This window comes from Convolutriloba macropyga, chromosome 10, assembly GCF_964194025.1.
Source record: "Convolutriloba macropyga chromosome 10, txConMacr16.3, whole genome shotgun sequence".
Lineage (NCBI taxonomy): Eukaryota > Metazoa > Xenacoelomorpha > Acoela > Convolutidae > Convolutriloba > Convolutriloba macropyga.
In genome coordinates, this window is record NC_134477.1 from 12,451,694 (window position 1) to 12,472,744 (window position 21,051).

At 32.8% G+C, this 21,051-nt stretch overlaps 1 protein-coding gene across 1 annotated transcript in view; it reads left to right on the forward strand.

Annotated features, from left to right (window-relative positions):
- LOC142348595 (uncharacterized) overlaps positions 1-20,296 on the forward strand; it is a 50,021-nt gene extending 29,725 nt beyond the window's left edge. Inside the window, exons 6-12 of the mRNA XM_075399989.1 lie at positions 3,499-3,720; positions 6,533-6,754; positions 7,142-7,418; positions 9,434-9,668; positions 12,641-12,846; positions 19,024-19,183; positions 19,605-20,296. Of these exons, the coding sequence (XP_075256104.1) occupies positions 3,499-3,720; positions 6,533-6,754; positions 7,142-7,418; positions 9,434-9,668; positions 12,641-12,846; positions 19,024-19,183; positions 19,605-19,843 (1,561 nt within the window). The 3' untranslated portion in view covers positions 19,844-20,296. The remainder of the gene's footprint in view (positions 1-3,498; positions 3,721-6,532; positions 6,755-7,141; positions 7,419-9,433; positions 9,669-12,640; positions 12,847-19,023; positions 19,184-19,604) is intronic.
- The last annotated feature ends 755 nt before the right edge of the window (positions 20,297-21,051 follow it).

Below are 21,051 nucleotides of genomic sequence, written 5' to 3' on the forward strand. Positions count from 1 at the left end.
GTTTTTTTATTTTTTTGGTCTCATTGATGATATATACATTTTGTTATAAAGTGAAATTAAAATTAGATATCCAAATATTACAGTAAATTTTTTGTTTTTTTTTGTTTTTAATGTCTCCTTGTGATTTTGATGGCAAGAATTATGAGCTATCCAAGGTGGTTTGGTTTCTTATAAGTCTTCCAGTAGTTTCGGTTTGTAACTAAGTTTTTCTAAAGCTTGAAATTATGTATAACTTTTCCAATTTCTTCACTTGATAAACAATTAAACCAAAAATGTGGATGATTGGGATCGCTTGAGTGTATGCCATTGTACACTGCCGACCCGCCTCGTCAGTGAAGAAATCAAAATGCAACCAAAATAATTGGTGCGTAAATAAAATTAAATGTCTTTCAATTCAAAATTAATAATCATTTGAACTTTTGCGCAATTAGGGTGCCAATTAGACCTGCTGCCCAAAATGACTCCAAGGCCAAATTGACAACAAAATCAATACACACCAAGAAACATTGTATAAATGCAAAACACAAATTCCGTTTTTATGAAAAATACACTTAATGACAAAGTCAAAATACTCTTCAACGAAAACTAAACTAAACAAATTAACTTGCATTTCACAAAAAATAAAGGACAAGTCCATACGAAGACTCGGTAAAAACTAGACAAGAAAGAACAGAAACGGCAAAGTTAAAAAAAATCACAAATAGACTTTTTGAAAACAAAGTTTTCAAAAAATGAACTCTATTAGATTTCAACTGAAACCATTTAATGGCTTGATGTTCAATTTGACCTCCATAGGCAAACTTTGAGACATCTCATTATCAAAAGTAAGACGTAAATCAACAAACAGAAACGACAAATCCAGCAGTAAATCAAAGCTTCATTCAATTTTTGCGAGAAACCGCTATCGAAGTCATTAGAGCAGTAATACACACTCCATAAAGAACAAAAAGTTAACAGTCGCATTTTTTGAATACAAATAAGAAGATTGTTGAGCCCTGGTTAATGAGATCAGGAATTAAGTAGACAAAAAACAACAGAAAGTCAAAATTAAAGTTGCCTTAGTTTTTCTCGAAAAATAATTATTTTATAGACAAGAAAAAAATATTAAATGAAATCCTTGAATAAGTTCAGATTTTGTGCCAAATAAAGCATTGAGATATTTCCTTACTGATAAATTGCCATACTTCTGCAGAAAAGAACGCACAAATACAGTAAAAAAAAACCATAAACTAAGGTAACTTTTGACGAAAACCGTCGTCATAGCCTTTAAAGCGCAAGTGATATGCTAAATACATTAGATATGCTAAATTCTGTTTTCCCGCAACAATGAATACTATAATATGCGACCTGTAATAGGGAGATTAGCTAAAAAGTAGAAAAAGCAGAACAGCGGAAAGAAAATGAAAAAATACCTCTGCTAATTTTTAAATTATTTGATTTGGAGCCGTGAAAAACGTTACCTATCAAGTGAGTGCAGTGATTAGGTTTTTCTGTTTCTCAACTGAAGGCCACCAAAATCTCCCAGTTTCTCGAATTGAACACACAAACACAAAAAAAAACTAGAAATCTACAGAAAAAAGAAAAAATCTGTTAAAATTGTCAAGAAGAATTATTGACTCCTTTAAACCATAATCTATTCACTGATAAAATTGTCACTTTCATAATTATGTTCTCGTTTTTTGATCTAAAAATGTTATATCTGAGCGGCCATTAATGTGTTCAGATGAGAAACAGAACCTAAAAGACGGGAAAAATTTCCAAAAATCGAGAGGTTTTCATAATAACTCGTATTATCAAAGCCTAAAATCATTACCTAAAGCGTAAAACAACAATAAATGTTTAATTTTGATCCACTACGTTTGAACTGTATCTGCTTTGTGCATGCTAACGTTGACCAATAATGAGATATATTGTCAAAAACAGTAATCCATATTTGGATTTTAAAACAAGTGATTTTAAATCTAAAACGGCAAAAAAGCTTTTGACTTAACAAACTAGATAAATTTTCCTAGGTAATTTTTTGAACGTTTCAATAGTAAGCCCTGATTTGATTTATTTTGTTATCTAAGTTACATAAAAATAGAAAAATGCAAAAATACTTAGAAAAAGAGAGCGACTGCTTGCAATCAGAATTACTTTTGGATTTTTAATTAAACCAAAATTAGCCTTGATTTTGCTGATCGTTCTTTAGAAACGCATGATTGTTCCGATATTCCTCGATTTGAATCATTTGACAAAAATTCAATATATATTTAAAAAAGTTGAATTTAGGATGATTATCCAGTTAACTTAGCAAAAACAATCGGAAAGGTTTTCATTCAAGAAGACTGTCAAAGGCAGCGTAAGTAAAACTAGTTTTTTGAAGCTAACAGAGATTATTTCAGCAATTTAGGTGTGTTTTTTTTGACATATTCAAACAAATTGGGCTAAAGGTCTTTTTTCGTGCCGTTTTTGATGAAAAAAGTGGCTGAATTTATAAAATTCAGCAAAAACTTGAGCCAGAAAATTGGATCAAACAATTCGCCAACACTCCTCCATCTTCAGAGAAACAAACTACAATATCATCGTCAACAATTTGCGTAGATTTACAGAAAAGTTGAACAAAAACAATGAAAATTAGTCAAATGTTCACACATTTTAACCCTCAATAACTTCGTGGAAAAAACGAAATTCAGAAATATCTTTTTATTTTTTTGGACGAGTTATACCACTCCTACACTTTATTGTTATACTACTCACAACCCTCTTCGACAAATATATATATATATATATATATATATATATATATATCGGCCAAAATTGACTGATAAAAAACCGCTTCTCCCATTTGATTATATAGTTCCTCCCCCACTAAAATGGGTCGGAACAATAATAAAATAAAAGGGAAATGGAAACCTATAAACCCTTTCCGACGTTATAAAATTATTACTGTAATTTCCTCAGTTATAAGAAATATTAGCATCTAATGTTTCTCATTTACGTTAATTTAATGTTCAAAAATAGATATGGGGCTAAAATGTTCAAAAATAGATATTGGTGCTTGACAAAAATCCAATGCCCCTGCCTACGTCCAAAAATTGGCGGCAGCAAGCACTGCATTGTTCGTCAAGATACTCTTTTTAACTTTGATGAACGGTTCGTCAAAGCAAAGAGGCGCCTTATTTTGTAAATAAAGCGCGCATGAAACAGCCAATCAAAGGGCGCATGAAACAGCTAATCAAACTGCAGCTCCTTGTCAGTCAGCACGAAATGATTTGAATTTTCAGCCCGTCGGAAATCGAAAATGACAATGAATTGTTTTTCCATTGCAGTATTATTCCACTCCTGTTCTAAGACTGAGAATACTAAACTCAGGATAAATGTATTAATGGGAACCACCATAAGCATCAAAAATTGGTTTTAAAAGCAATCAAAAATCTTACAACTTTGCTATATACATGGACGCTGAAATCCAATATTCCCGATCTGCGATCTTTCACAGTAAGTTTCCAATTATAGGAGTGATTCATCTTGGGCAGAGAGAGAAGTTGAAATTGGGTTAAATGGGTGGGAATACGACATCTGTTGCAACCCACACGACCTGGAAACGAGACAGACATTGGATCTTGTGCGTTACTGCGATGCTGACTTTTGTACTTACAACAGGGGAGCTGATTTTTGCATTCGATCCCCAAGACTCGCTTGCAGAGCCTCATTTGCAGGAGAAGAAAGGAGGGTTCTTTCTCAGATCAGATTCCCTTCCTCAACCCTATGGTGAAACATAATGTCAAATTTGCACACATTTGAAAATATTTCCATTTTTTTAGTATTTTTGAAAATTTTACAGAAACAATTACAAATTTGCAAATTTTCACTGGTCGAGGTCAAATTTGCAAGTTCTTGAAAACCTTACGAAGAACCCGTTGGAGCATTTTGATTGAATTCATTTTAAGCAACACAATTGTGTGCAAACTGCTTCATATTAAAATTAACTGCGCGAAAAATTCCTTTTCATTGCCTTTTGTTGTTTTCCTTGATTTAGCCGAATAAAAAAAGTGTTCTATTGAGAAACAGAACGAAACAAATTTCGGCAGATATTAAGACACTTTTATTGCTTTCAAATCACGTAGTGGTATTTATGCAAATACATTGTCACTTTTTTGTTATTGAAATTTTTGCAAACTTGACATTACGCAAATAAGCGAACTAGTGAAACTAAGTTTTAAGTCTAACTCGAGAGACTTCAAGATTCATGCTAAAAATTAGAAGCTGAATGCATTTTCTGGCAAGATCTTGCGAGATGAGTGCAAGTTTTTGATTCACTCAAATCACAAGGCAAGGTTTCCGGAGGTGCAAATTGCGCAAAATTATTCTGAAAGTAAAATCGCCACTGTTTTTGGTCATTTATGCGAGATTTTTTCAGCAGTGTAATTTTTTAAAACCTCTTATGGCGTAGTTAAAGTATGGCCTATAAACAATTGTGTATCATTAGCATTTTTGCCCGCTAAAATGATCACTGGTACAGTTGTACAAAATAAAAACTGGGTTTTCTGTAAACTAATTCTCGATAAAGTACTTTCATATAAAACTTTGCCCTAGAGTTGTTACAAACATTGGTAGAATTTTACCTTATAAAAAAGATTTAAAATACTTTTAAGCCTGTTCTTTAATGCACCGGAAAAAGGCGTGAATTATTAGTTAGGTTTCTCTTTGGTTAGTATTTGTTCCATTTTTTGTTTATTTTTGTGCAGACGATTCCATTATTTGATGTTGATATGAACCAGGAGCGAAAATTTGAACAAAAATTGGACAAATTTTATTGGAGACAAACAGGTGCTTGATATAAAATTGGCTTTGAATGCTGAAAAAGCAGAGCAACTTTATTTCTCTACCAATGATGAAAATGGACCAAAAACTACTTTTAAAAGGAATTTAATGAAATCTGAAAGTTGTCGTTATTTAGGAATACATTTTGACCTAAATTGTCATTTGAAGTAGATCTAAATGTAGGTTTAAGAAAAATAGCGGCTGCCATTCGCTCACTATATCTGGTAGGGAACAATATACCTTTTGTATTAAGGCTGCATGTTTTCAATTTCTTGATCCTCTCTCATTAGTTATTCATTGAAAATTTTTTACAAACGTTATCAGCAGGAAACATACAGCGTTTATATCGACAGATTAACTAGGGCATTAAAATTTGTTACTTGCATTTTAATTTTGACCATTGTCGTGATTCGTTTCTCAAATTCTATGTCCTACCAGCTGATTTAAATGTTTCAAAATTCAGTCGGTTGAAATTTCACACAGACTTAAACCAGTGGATAATATCAGAAATGTTTAGGAAAAATGCAAGCCGCCTAGAGTTAAAACAAGGACAAATGGACCGACAGCTCATAATAAGAAAGCAAAACTATACTGAACAAAGTCAAAATTCTTTGATTTTGAAGAGCAGATAAAAGTGGAATAAGTTACTTTTTAATGTAAGATTGACGGGGAAAATCTCCTTTTTGCACTGCAAGATTTCTTGCCTTGTCAGCATAAAAATATACCAATAGACAGACAATTAGGATCATTCGGGTCTTACTTTTGAATATAGAGAGAAACGAACAGCTTAATCTGTAACAGTAATCCATAACCAGAAGATTTGTGTAATTTTTATTAGTTTAATATGTGTTCCTGATTATTTTGAAGACATGTAAACTTTAATCTTTGGGTTATACTATCAATTTTTATGTTTGAAAAGAAAAAGAGTTCAAATTCTATCCTCGTCAATTGGCATTATTGAGAAAAAATCGGACTCACTGTCTGATAGAATGCTCATAAAGTCATAATTTCATCAAGATTAACCACAATTTTTTTTCTAGTTAAACTTTGGCCCGGGCAAGCGAAATATTACCACAGACGAACTCCAACGGTCATCTCGTAAGATGTTGTTAGATTCTTGCAAATAGCGCGTATCTTGCAAGATCTTCTCGCAAGACCCGCAAATAACGTTTAATTCAAGCTTCTTTGTAACTAACGGATAAAAATTTTTTCGCTCTAGTCCACCTCAGATCCCGCATTTAAAGAGAGAAATGGCCATTAATTGTAAGAAATTTTCAAACAAGTTATCTTAATACACGGCAAAATAACATCCTTTCTTGCTAAATCTTTGCCAATTTTTAAACGAGAGCGGAACTGATAAATTTAAGGGGGGTTTTGCAGTCTTCGAGTTTGCATACTGCTCATTCTATTGACAAATCTTGGCATGTTTTATTGGCTGTTTTGGCATCTAATCATATCAAAACCTCACTTACGTGAAAATCGTTTTATTTACAAATAATGCTTCCAAAAGATTGTTTATTTATTTGCAATTTTCACTATTTTGGGTATTCGCAGGCCCTAAAAATAATAGTTCTACTAGCAGGCCTCAAAATCAGTAGGTTTTCAATTGGTACCGGCTCTGCAGTGATATACACAGGTATGCAATTTTGGAAGCTTCGTTGAATGAGGTCGGGGGGGGGGGGTTGGGGTTTGGATAATAAGCAGAAAGAACCAACAGGACTATAACGGTGTCTAACCAATGCTGCTATGCTGATGGATATCTAATTGATGAAACTCACCCTACAGCAGCTTATACTGCTGGTCGGATGCACAGACAATTAAACTCAGTCCATAATCTTCCGGGTCATTTCTGGCAAGACTTGCAACCCTTTTCCCAGTGCTGCACCCAAAACCGCCCCAATAGCCCAGAATGTCTCGACAAGTTCAAAAGCAAAAGGAAAATAGATCTGTTTCTTTCCCACTAGGAAAAAGAATTTTCATAAGTCTGAGCTAACAAAGCTAATAGAAACTTCTTATAGTTCCCGTTTTCAATAATTGTTTCAAACACAGCCCCCTCCATCCCCAGCACACACACACACACACACACACACACACACACACACACACACACACATACACACACCACACACCACACACACACACACACACACACACACACACACACATTAATAAAAAAGCCCTCATAATGTTTTATACAGCCTAATTAAATGGCTGACCAGTCAATCCCATAAATATATAGCCGCTATTCCATAAAATATGGCGCTAAGCTCATCAGATTTGTAATAACTATGTCAGGTCCTCCACAGTCAGGGAGGAAAAGAAACAGTCATTCTAGGAAAACAATTACTGGCACCTACTGGCCTCGCAGTATCCGGATTAACAGAGGCGACCCTCATATTGAAACGATTGACGGACAGAAATACCCGTTTATGGGCTTGGGTGTTTTCACTTTGCTTTCCACTTCCCACGAAAAATCAACAACTTTTCAAGCGAGCATGCGGAGAGTGGGAAGTGGAACAGTATTTTCAGGAATTGCGATCAAATATGACAACGTAGTGTTGGAATGTCATATTGACGAGGCTGGATTTTTTACATTGGCTATTGATGGTCATGTAAGTATTCTTTGTTAATGTTCCATTTCACTAAGGTTAAAATTTCAAAATTATCGTTTTTGATTAACTCGTGGGTTGCTTCTTAACATAGAAACTACAGTATTGCAAGCATCTCAATTTGGAACCTTTCCCATTATAGCCCTCCCCGTTCTAAATTATAGCCCCCCCCCCTCTTAAATATAGCCCCCATTGTTTAATTTAGGTAAATTGGTGGTGGTGGTGGTGTGGTGGTGGTGGTGGTGGTGGTGGTGGTGGTGGTGGTGGTGGTGGTGGTGGTGGTGGTGGGGGGGGGGGGGTTATACTGTATATGAACACTAAGCTGGGTGTTTTCATCGCTTTGTATGTCAGGGACTCGACTGGGCCCGCAAACCAAATTCCACCAACTTCCAAACCGACTATAATAACCTTTTAATCAATTTCCAGCAGTGAATCCGGTAGAACTCAGAAATTAAGGTCAGTCGATTTTCTACTTCGTATGATTCAGAGAAAAATCACACTTTCTGTTTTCTTTTCTTTATATCGATTACTGAAACCCAAATTCTGACTGAAAACATTTTATATCAGCCTATTCAAATCAGCAGGAAACATACACTAAATTCAGTATTCAATTTTTGAAACTGCTCTCAAACAAAGTTTGAAGCAATTAAAATGGTCCTGTTGCTCTACGACTCGACGGGGATTATTGGTATTCCATAGGTTTTTCTCGGCCTATGCGAATTTGCTCATAACATAAATGTTGATATCAATCTTTCTTTTCGAATTTGATTTCCACTTTCCAGAGTTGGCATTATTATTGAGAAAAAATACACCCGCACCTACAGTTCAAATTTACATCCCATGTTCTTTACAGCCTACCCCAACTGTCAACCACTCTCCTCCCCCATTAGCAACCAAATGAACCCCCTTTTAGCACACCAAAATAGGCCTCCCCCTACCCCCACCCTCAAGTACCCCTAATCTTTCTCTCTACCCCCACCTGCTAGTCCCCTCCCCATCAACAATTCCTCTTCAATCCATCTAGCCCTGCCAACACCCCCTTTATTTAACCCTCTCTCTAAGTATCTGTCATCAAAATCATAATTGTTTTTGTATATAATTTTTTTTCGCTTTTTCTAATTTTCCGATTGTTATTTTAAGCGATATACTTGTTTCGATATTTAAATTGTTTTGGTTTGCGCAATGATGGAAAAAGAGTTATCTATCCGTAAACCTTTGCGTCATTTTTAGTCTTGAACCTATTATGTTTTTATCGTCTAAAAATTTTCTTTACCTGTACCTGACTGTTTGACTTTTCCTCCTCAAAAACAGAACAAACTCTTAAATTCCGGACAACATTAAGTCAATGACAAGTTCTTTTCGAGCTTTACTAGTCTCTAAGTATTCAAAGCTCCTGAGACTACATAACGCCCATCACACCCTCAGCCCAAACTCATCCCAACCCTGACCCCGTTCGCTGGGCCCTTCACTCTCACCTTATCCTAAATTCGATTCCCCTCGCTCGTTTCCCGCAATACGTTTTTCACCCTTACACTCTAAAATTACCTGCAACGTTTGCAGGTAAGCAGGACATGCAAAATTACCTGCAAAAATTGATATGTGCAATTTACCTAGAGTACATTACCTAGAAATTACATGCAAACTCAATACAACAATATTATATTAGGTACGTAGATTTTGACGTGAAAAACCTTCAAAAACTCAGATTAAAGTGTATTTAATTTCCTAATGGATGATTAGAAGTTTACAAATTAAGTCCGGGCAGAAAACTAGAAAACTTGAGCAGAATTAATGTGAATAGATTTTTACGGAAAATTATTATTACACATCTGCTCTTGATAACTTTTACTAACAGTAACATTGTTTTACGAACAATATTTCTATATATAGAAATACTTTTGTTTCATTGTACTTTACTGTTTGTAAAAATTTCCCGTCACGTGTGCGGTTCTTTGTTCGTATACATTAACCAAAAAAACAGCTCTCCACAAATTGTTCACATAGTTAAATGGATACAGGTGCGGCCACTTGGACTACTCAACGAATATGTTCTGTCAAATATTGAGATAACCGAGAGTGGAAACGGCGAAAGATACAAGTTCCATTTCTTGGGAAGCAACTTGATCGTACTGGTGCAAGTGGTGAATAACATGCTGAATCTGTTGATCTCACCGCCTCCGACATTTTGGAACCAAACAACTGGATTGATGGGCTTTTACAATGGAAATGCAACTGATGATTTCCAAGCCTCGGGTAAAATTTTTACTATTTCCAAGAGGGCAATAGCATGGCGTTCACAGGACAGAACGCGCAAATAGAATACAATTGAAATGAAAGCTAAAGCCAAATACTTTCTCGAGCGCTGATTGAGTGCGATTTAGACGACTTCATCTCAGCGCTGAAACCTTACGCGAGATGGCCACCATAAAAAAAACTTACCCATCATAAAACTCCGTATATGGATTTTATGAAAGCTACAACGATCAAAAAAAATTATGCTTGAAAAGTCAAGATCTGGAAGTCCACTTTATTGTACTTTACATACCATAAAACGCCAAAAAACCATGTTTAATGAACCGTTTTTTGGTTACGAATTTCCATTTAAAAGATATTATTGAATTTGTCCTAATTTTGTTGGTTTACTAAGCCTAAAACGGACCACGGGTACTTTAAGGTCAGCTTCACCGTAAAAAAAGAAAAAAATAATGGAAAATTTTTTATCATAAAACGAACCATATATGTTAACTTACGGATCATAGCAGGTTCATAGAACAAAAATTTTTATAGCTTTCATTGGCCATATATGGTCCCGTTTTATGGTAAGTAAGTTTGGTCAAACCTGGTATACAAAATACCTATATAACAAGGTACCTTGCTTAGATCTTGATTTCAGCAAGGGCTACGTGCAAAAAAGGGCGCTTGACGCAAAATTGGCCATTAAAAATGATTCATGAAAAAAATGAATTTTGTTAGATTTTCTACTTCATTTGTTTCAATGTGGTACCAAATAAACAGTGTATAAAGATTAGATATTTCATAATTTTGGAAAATAAATAATTGAAGACGCCTCAATACGTTTGTCCAACTTGTGTGACGTGCGCTGATCATCTCAGTCTGGGAAATATTCAATCACTCTGCTTTTATAATTCGAAGAATTTAAGTTACAATTCAATGAATTTGAAATGCATTGGGTCGTTGTCTTTTACGACTCGAGGAGGCGTTGTGGCTTTCTGTTTTCATTACGACTCAAAAATTAGTATTGGAGAAATTTCTTTTTAATCAATTTTGTTGGAGCAAAAATTGAAGCAGGCGATGAAAAGCGTAACAAATAGGAGTGGTTTAATTTTCAAACAAAATTGGAAAGTGGAGCAAAGCGAGAACTGTTTTTTCGTTCATACACTGCCTTCGGAGGAGCAAGAAAACGAGGAGTCAAAACTTTTTCTGTGAGCGAGCAAAACTTTTGGCTCACGAGCAGCCTTTCAAAGCAGTCTTTTTAATTTTTTTCTGGTTTAATGGTTTTAAATTTAGTTGTATTCTGTTCACGTTTTAAAATTATTTTGCGAAATTTTAAACTAATGTAGCAAGTATCTGCTAGTAAACACACAATTGAAGTTTTAATAGTATAAAACATTGTTTTCATGGCGAAAAAAGACTTATGATTGCTAATGTTTGATCATTTTTCAGAATATTTCTGCAGTTTTTCACTTTCCTTTTTTTGAAAAATGAGAAGTTTGCGGACTTGAGAACGCCTGCCTACTGCTGTGATTTTGTTTTTAGGTGTGCATGTGTTATATACAGAATTAGTTCAGAATTTCTTAACTTTTCGGTTCACTTGTGTTTTTGTGCTAGTTGTTTGTTTTTTGTTGTTTGCGTTAGTAGGTACAGAATAAAAGAAAAAAATTTTTTTGCAGAGTCAATTCTTCGAATTTTATCCCAAAATCTTCTCGCTATGTTTTCTTTGATAACTTAGCGAGCAAAAAAAATTAGATGTTCAGGAAGTGTATCAAGTTAGAAACAGATTTTTTTAGTGAACAACACTAAAGAGAGGAGAAAAAATTGGTTTTGATGTTCATACTTTCTGTTGAAACAGAGCAACAACAATAAAGGTGCGAAGAATTTCGTTAAGCATTTTTTTGTTCAAGTGTGTCTGTTTTGAAGTGTATTTTTCTAATCTTAAAATTTTTATGTTGTCTAAAAGGTTATTGTGGTTATAATATTTTGCTTGTTTTTTTGTGTTTCCAAATTTTTGATTATTATAATATCTTTACCCAAATTTGGAGATTAATTTTGAAGACATATTGGCAATATTTTGCCCAGTGCATTGTTTTGTTGCAGTTATTGTCAACTGAATTTAATTCTACTGCTGTTAGACATCTTTAATCCAATCGGAATCAATTTTATAGGTTATAAGCAGTTTCTTATTTTAATTTGGATAAAAATTACAAGTTTTTTAAAATTTTCCACTTCATTCTTATTTTTTTCTCACTTTTTCCAAAGTTTCTCGTTTTTTCCAAAGTTTTCCTAAGTTAAATTATAGTCTCAATACATGAAATATTAAGTTCGTTTCTTTGTGTAATTGTTCTGTGTAAAAACATATTAAATTTTTTGTAAATTTTGCATTGTTGCCATCTACCATTTTGGCAACGACGAGTTCGAGTTGTTTCTTGGATTCTTCCGGCTATGTATTTTTAAGATCTGTTCAGACGTTTTCTTGATTATAAATGACAGATTGGTATGATGAGTTTTGTCACGACAAACCAAGAAGTGAATTAAGAAAGTACGTGGTTTTGCGGTGGTTGTGTTATCCCTCTAGTTTTAAATTTGAGATAGAAAAAAGGGTCAAAAATTTGCTAGTGGTTTTTTGTTCATGTGCGGCTATTTCACTTGTCTTTTTTACTGTTTGTCCGATGTTTTATCAGATTTTTTCAGATGTTGGATGTTTTGTCAGAGTCGGGTGTTTTATCAGGTGTTTATCAAATGGTTTTGCCAATCCATTCCTAGTCCATTCGAGGTCTAGTTTTTTGTTTAGTCGATGAAAATTTTTTGAATTGTAATTCAGGACTTGTCCTGCAACGTTTTTTTTTGTTTAAGTAAGAAAGAACCACGCAGTTCACGTAGTTAAACCTACAAATAACTTTTTGTGATTCAATTAATGATCCGAATTTGTCGGAAAAAATTATTTTAATGATCTATTACTATACTGAGATTCTTCTTAATATCTTCAGATGGAACCAATCTTGATCCAGGATCAGATTTTCTAACTCTGCATTATCAGTTTGGAGAATCGTGGAAAGTACGCAGGTCAGACTGGATTTTCTCTGTACAGTCAATTCAAGAAGCAATCGAGGATGAAATTAGTGATGGGTCACCATTCACTCCTAACTACGAGGTCAATTTTGGGAGTCCAGAACAGGAGGAACAAGCTGCGAGGGTAATTTTATTGAACTGTTTATCTCCTGGTGAAGAGAAATTTCAAAAACCTTTAAAACTCTTATGCTCACATTCGGTCAACTAACTCAACACTACAATCCTCGAGGAAATCCTGGTAATCAAATTTATGCCAGCCCTAATTTATTGTTAAGCCGGTTTTAACTGGCCGATATCTGATGCAGAGAAATACAAAAAGGTGTTAATAAAAAGACCTCACAAAAGAGAATCGGCAGAATCGATTGCTGAAGTCTTACTCCTCTACCGAACTAAACTGAATTAAATAGTTTTCAAACTTTTCATTTCGAGAATAAAATTAACACTCGAAAGTTCAAAAAATTTTAACATTTGTTTTATTTTTCACGCTTCTCATATTTCAGGGGCACTCTATACATATTACTGGATTTAAAAAAACTTGTTTAAAGTGATATCATGACTATCAAAATGTTTTACATTACCAAAAATTTTGTATCACCTAAAATGTATTTCAGAAACAAATGGCAGTTTCAGTAACCTTCTGTTCTTTGGCTCAAATAAACAAACTTTAACAAAGAACGGAAATACAAAAAAAAAATGAAAAAATCTCGCAGAGAAAAAAATATTTCAGGAAATTCGGGAATTCAAAATAATCAATCAAACAGTTCTTTTTCCAAGCAAAAGTATCTATCTTCTGTTGCAAGCATCTAGAATAGTGAAAGAAAGTAGAGACACCTTCAAAAGGCATGAAATAGTTTTGGTGGCAACAACCCAAAGCAAAAAAACAAATTTGTGAAAACAAATAATAATAATAATAATAATAATAAAAATAATAATAATAATAATAATAATAATAATAATAATAATAATAATAATAATAATATTAATAATAATAATAATAATAATGATAATAGTAATAATAATATTAATAATAATAATAATAATAATAATAATAATAATAATAATCATAATAATAATGATAATAATAATAATAATAATAATAATTATAATAATAATAATAATAATAACAATAATAATAATAATAATAATAATAATAATAATAATAATATTAATAATAATAATAATAATAATAATGATAATAGTAATAATAATATTAATAATAATAATAATAATAATAATAATAATAATAATAAAAATAATTATAATAATAATAATAATAATAATAATAATAATAATGATAATAATAATAATAATAATAATAATAATAATAATAATAATTATAATAATAATAATAATAACAATAATAATAATAATAATAATAACAATAATAATAATAATAATAATAATAATAATAATAATAATAATAATATTAATAATAATAATAATAATAATGATAATAGTAATAATAATATTAATAATAATAATAATAATAATAAAAATAATAATAATAATAATAATAATAATAATAATAATATTAATAATAATAATGATAATAATAATGATAATAGTAATAATAATATTAATAATAATAATAATAATAATAATAATAATAATAATAATAATAATAATGATAATAATAATAATAATAATAATAATTATAATATAAATAATAATAATAACAATAATAATAATAATAATAATAATAATAATAATAATAATAATAATAATAATAATATTAATAATAATAATAATAATGATAATAGTAATAATAATATTAATAATAATAATAATAATAATAATAATAATAATAATAATAATAATAATTATAATAATAATAATAATAATAACAATAATAATAATCAATCAAATTGTTTATATTTCATTGAAAAGGTATCTAATATGGTGAAATGATCACACGCTTGAAGTACTTGAAGTAATTTGGAAGGAAACCGGAACTAGTTAGCATTAACCGTCTCAAAACACAATTTTTTGGAGGTTTTTTTCTGTACTCTTGAAGAAAACTCTGAACTGAATCCTTTTTCTCGCTGAAAGCAGAAACTAATCATCTCAAAGGTCATCTATTGCTTTCAATAATTTAGCGCAATCAACATTTGTTGTTGCGATTTGAGAAACCGCAGCAATTTTCCTTAACAGGATTTCGGGTTTCAACGATGTCGAATTTAAACTCGAATAGGTGTTGTTGGTTGACTTAACCTCGCCGATAGAGTGGAGACATTCTGAGGACTATAACATGTTATAGTCTCAATGAAAGAGAAGAGTGGCACATAGATAAATCTAGATAGAAGAGATAAACATAGATGGAAGAGTGTCAATCCGATTACCTCGATAAAACTTTTCTCCAATCTTTTTGGGTGTGCAGCCCTCATGATTCTAGCTTAAAAATGATATCATGAAAAAATCAGCAACCAAATAATTTTTTGATCTCATTGTAAATAATTTTCCGCAGAATTGAGACAATACACTCATACAATTGCAAAAGATTCGTAAGTCATCTTAAGGTTTTTTAAAAAATCTTGACCGCTCCCAAAAAACAGTCTAGAAAAATAATTCTTGGCCTTATAGTTTGAAATGTAGATACTAACTGCTTTAGTTAGTCCATTAAGTCTAGTTTGGAAAACCAAAAGAGAGGGGGTGTAACAGCAGTAAAAGGTGAAAAAAATTGCTTAATTAAGCTTTATAGTGCATTAATATCAAGGCCAACCTGAAAGCCAAAAACTATATTTTTGATTGTTTGTTTGTTTTAGAAAAATCTGATTGTATTTCAGAAGCTTTGAAATGGAAATTCAAAAATAAAATTGATATCAAAAATCTAAAGTCTCGCTGAAAATTCGAAATATAAATATCAAGTTGAAAAAACATAAATAGAGATCGAGAAATTGAAGGATTGTTCTATCAAATATATAAAAAGTGGAAAAAAACAGTTGGTAAAATTTTTACTATCAGTGCTTTTCTCCAACATTCGTTGTTTTCATTCTTTTTTGCGTAGTTTTTAGCTAATAAAAGCCAGAAAAGTTCATGCAATGCTTTAGACTATTTAGAAAGTCGTGAATGAGAAATGACAAAAGAAATTTAAAATTAGAATACATTGTTTTTTTTTGAGGGTGTTCTTTTTATATGCAAATAGTCGCAATGAAATATCGTTTTCTAAATAAATTTTTAAAAATATTTATTTGGCTTATGACGGTTGTTTAAAACTGACACATGAAAACAATTAATTGATTTCTTTTAGGAGTCAAGGTTGAATCAACCAATTTGCATAAGTGGACAAAAATCCACAGTGCTATATTTTTGAAAGATTATTTGAATTATTTAGAAAGTTGTTACGCTTAATGAAGCTTAATTTATGAAGCAAAATTAAGAACATTTTTCCACGGTTTACAGTTGTTATTTCCCCACTCTTTTCGTTTCCCAAACTAAACTCAATGGACTAACTGAAACGATTAGTAACTAAGTTTCAAATGATTATGCTGAAAATTGTGATTTTCGACTTCTTAAATGATCTCTAGAAATCTTTAGATTATATAAAAAGTTGTGAATGAACCAAGATTAAAGAAACTGAAAATCAAAAAACATTTTTTGTCGAGGGTGTTCTGTTTATATGCAAACAATCGTGATGACATACTGTTTTTTAACAAATTTTAAAAAATAATTATTTAGTTTATGATGGTTGTTTGGAACTGACACATGGAAACAATTAATTGATTTCTTTTAGGTGTCACAATTGAATCAACCAATTTGCATAATGGAACAAAAATCCACATTGCTAAAGTTATGGAGAGAATGTTTTTTTAAAAAGATAAAATTGGAATCAATTTTCTCGAGTGGTTACGATTATCTGTAGTCTTTATCTGAAAAAATTTCAAATTGATTCAATTGAATATATCGATTGAACTTTGGGCAGTTTTTCAAAAGTTTGGAAGCAAAATTTATCGTTTAGAGATATGTCTCGACTCATTGTTTAAATGCTTTTAGGTAACTTTCAACGATAAAGCTGTTAAAGTTTTATGTTTAAACTGTGCTACTGAAGCAAATAGGCGGCACAGTTCATTTGGCTGTTAGAATAAATAACTAAATTGTGAAAAATTTAAGAAAACAAGAAATGAGAAAATCTTTGCAGTAGATCATGCAGCTTGTGGAGTACAAAGAATTCGTTCGTATGAGCAATTGTTGAAAGCAGAATTAAGGTTTAGATTGCGGGCAGCAGAATTGCACGATGTTAATGGAAACTTTTTTCAGATTGATTCCTAAATTTGTTTCTTGCAATTGTTCAACGGGAGATTAAATTATGTGTTGAAGACGCGAGAGCTCAGAAGTTTGTTTTAAAATGTTTTTAGTAAAAATTTTCTCCAAATTTGCAGTTTGGCAATATTTACTTGTGATAACATAAAGTGATAAAAAATTCAGTTGGTAATCAAACAAAAAAAATGTAAACAAGTTCACGCTACTTTTCAATGAGAACATGCTTTGTCACTTAATCCTGATTTGTGCGCCCAAGCAAGAACAATGTTGTGAAGAATAGGTCGTTTGCAGCTTTGAAACAAGAAAACCCTATTTGCTGTTGCGTCGACTGTTGTTTTCAAAATTGGTGTTGCATCAACTATTGTTTTCAAAATTGCAAAATTGGTGCTGCATCGACTATTGGGATCTTTTCCGTTATAGCAAAGTCTTAAAATTCCAGATGAACAAGATTGTGACAAGTAACAATTTAATTAAGACAGAACATAAATAAATTTTCGTAGAGGTTTGTTTGAAATACAAATAGCTAAATAGCCGGACATAAGTGGTTTGAGAATTTGTTGGAACAAGTAACTATCAATTAGCAGGTCCATTATAATCGCTGGTACTCTGTCTGGAAGTTTAATTAATTAATTGAATTGTTTGATGTGTGCTTTCGAAACAGTCAAGAGATCATATCTTTATCGTCAAACAGAACACTTCCAACAAACAGAGGAACCAGCAAACAAATTTTTAGTTGGTCTCGAACGAAGTTTGAAGCAGTTATTGTAAACTGCAGTCACCCCCACTACCTATATCGAGATACATATCCCCATAACCTACCTCTCTCTAAGCCCCTGCACCCCCCCCCCCCCATCTACATCCTTGAATTCAAAATTATCCGCATTTTTTTTTTTCAAAAAATACCTTCTATCATTTTATTAGAAACCTAATTTTACTGTAATTTCCTTGTTTTTTCTTTTTTATTTCTGATTTAGGTGAGCCTAATTTAGATATTATATTGCGCGACTCTTCAAGTTGTTTCTGGTATTTTTTACGGGCTATGTTTTTTAATACAAATTTTTTTCTCGATTGTTTTTGCTCTTTTGTTCTAGAAAATTCTTTGACCTCTTGGTTCATTTTTTCACGCTTCTGTTCTGTTTTGTATGATCTAAATTGATCCAAATCTGAAATAAAGTTCGCTGTTAAGATGAAAACGGTTCTGAGCGAATGAGAAGAACAACCATTTTTGGCTAAGTGCTGAAGATGGCAGACTGGCGTCGTGGAGTTCAAGAGCTCAAACCTCTGTCGCTTTGGTTTTTTTCTATCCGTAAGACATTTCCAAGCTAGTCCCTTCTAAATTAAAATGCACCCACCTGTCATTCGAGAGTAATTCATCCGATGTTAGGCGGTTTAGGTTTTTTTTCAAATTTCGGATAACTATCGGGCTATTAATTCCCACGCAGAAACGGAAGCCGTTTAAAAAACAACAAAAAATAATTTTTTTGAACTTTTTTCTCTTAACAAAATGTTCATAGCCTAGATTTGTCTTTTTCCTTTCAGCCGTGACTCGACGATGATTTTAACCGGTCTCGTTAGTCTAACATACACCAGAGACAAAAGTTTTGATAGTGGTATTGAGAAAGTGTACAAACATTGCGTCACTTCAAACTGGCTGAAATGGTTTCAGTTATTATTTTTAGCATTCTTGACTTTCACCAAAAAGCAAAATCAGTTCAGGTTGGCTAGTTTTAGCTTGTGTAGACTTCAATTCTAACTAAGTTAGCCACTCCAATGTTTAAATTAGGGTAATGAAACAAATTCAGTGAACCCAGTTTAATTTTTAGTTATAAAGACCTTCATTTGAAACAATTCAAACTGATGTAATATTTTGATGTCGAGTTATGTTTTAATTTTGAATCTATTCTGTCCCCCCCCCCCCAGTGTTTTGTACGCCCCCATTTACAAATTATATTTTCTTATATAGCACGTTACTATGGAAAAAAATAGCACGTGCGCCTATGGGGCGTAAAAAAATATAGGCCCACTAAGCTTCCATGTCGTTTAGATTTGCAAGAACGACACTGCATGCATGCTAGATGTGTCCTTGACTGGAAATATTAGTATTGCTGATGCCTTTGTTGTCCTTGAAGAAGAAATCAATAATGCTGTCCTTACAAATCAATTGTATGCTGAAACTGAGAAGATCGTTATCGAGAATCTGTTTCGTAAGTAAAATGCGGTTTTCTGCTGTATTGACATTAAGATCATTGTTTTTGGGCAGTTACTCATGAGCAGTTACAAAAACATTCATGTTGCCGGTAAATTTTTGCTCAACACGCCCGCGAACAGTCAATGCTGTGATTTTTGGGATCTTTTCCGTTTGTGCCCCCCCCCCCAGTTTTAGTGGGTGGATATTATTTGCAACCCCCCAGATGCACGTGCATATTTTTATATATCAATTTACTTATAGTAATGGCACGTGTTCTGTAATTAAGGGCGCATAACGTACTGGGGGAGGGGGAGGACAAACGGGAAAGATCCGATTTTTGTTATACTTGAGTTAATTTGTTTTATGGTCATAACAAACAGAAATGGTAACTCATCATAAGACTGTCGCAAAAGTATCACCAATGACTGCTTTTTCAGCTGAAGCGTTTGGAGAAGACAACCAGAGCAGAACTACGAGCACAGCTGGAGTTTCAACAACGACAGAAGCAAAAACTTCTTCTGAGATTGACATAGAAATTATTTTGGCAATCGCGGTGACTCTTGGCATCGTTTTTGCACTTTCAGCTGTCATAGTTCTGGCTCTTTGTTGTCGCAAACTGAGAAACGAAAAGAAAACCTCGTCTGACGTAATAGCCAGTGCACCACCTGTGGAGTAAATGACACCCCCAACGCCACCAACCCCCACCCCCCCCCCCCCCCTCACCGTACCCCAGCGCCTCCAACCCAATTTCCCCCGGTTACGCCATCGACTATATATTTCGCATAGCGAAAGTAGAAGACAATAGCTCTACCATTTTTCGAAAAATTCTGGAAAATTCTCCATAGATTGCGACACGAGAAGTCATTTTTGCAGACATCACTTTTGGTTTTCCCTCAAAATTTTCCAAATTTGCAAAAATAAGCCTGGTCGGATCTATTCTACCCCTCCCATATAACATTATAACCTCAACCTGAGATACTCTGTCAGAAGAAACCTTGGCTTATATTCACCGGGTTGACCAGAATCTGTGAACCAAACTGAATATAAAATTAGCACCTCATTACACTAATAGGATCTTTTCCGTTTGTGCCCCCCCCCAGCTTAGTGGGCGCATATTATTTGCACCTCCCAGACGCACGTGCGATATTTTTACATAATGATTTACTATGTAATGGCAAGTGCTCTGTAACAAGGGGGAGCATAGCGTATTGGGGGGGCACAAACGGAAAAGATCCCACTAATAAAAGACCACATATGGTTTCTCAACGCACAGAAAATTTACCATAAAGTGTTTGATACTTTCCTTTATAAATTGCTTTCATCGTTTGTAATATGTCAAATACTGTCCATTCTATATTGCTAAGCACTTTCACTTTTGTGCTGATCAGCCGGATTTGTTAACAATTGGTTAATTGAATTTGATAAATATTATAGACAATTCATAAAGATTTAGTTATTTTTTAAACAAAAGTGTTTTTCAAATCTTTTAGAGAGAGGCATAGACAAAAGTAGTCCTTTCGCAGAAAAACCAGAATTTAAGCAATTTGCTCCTGTAAGATAAGAGCCCAGGGAAACTTTTAATTGTGACACTTAGTTACAAATGACAATTAATTTACAAAACACACTTATTGGCAAATAAAATGGTAACTAACTAGTGCTATCACACTTCAATCGTCTAGCATTATTTCAAGTGAGTCTATTAAATCTAATCTATTAGTGCTGTTCCATACTATAGATAGCTAAACGATGAAATTAAATCACTAACAACATGTATGAAATAAGAGTTCAACCCCTAGTTCTAATGTTGATAAATAGCCAACTTTAAACTTAATGCAAGATAGACAAATGCAAGTATGAATAATCAGTTTACGTTAAACAGCATCA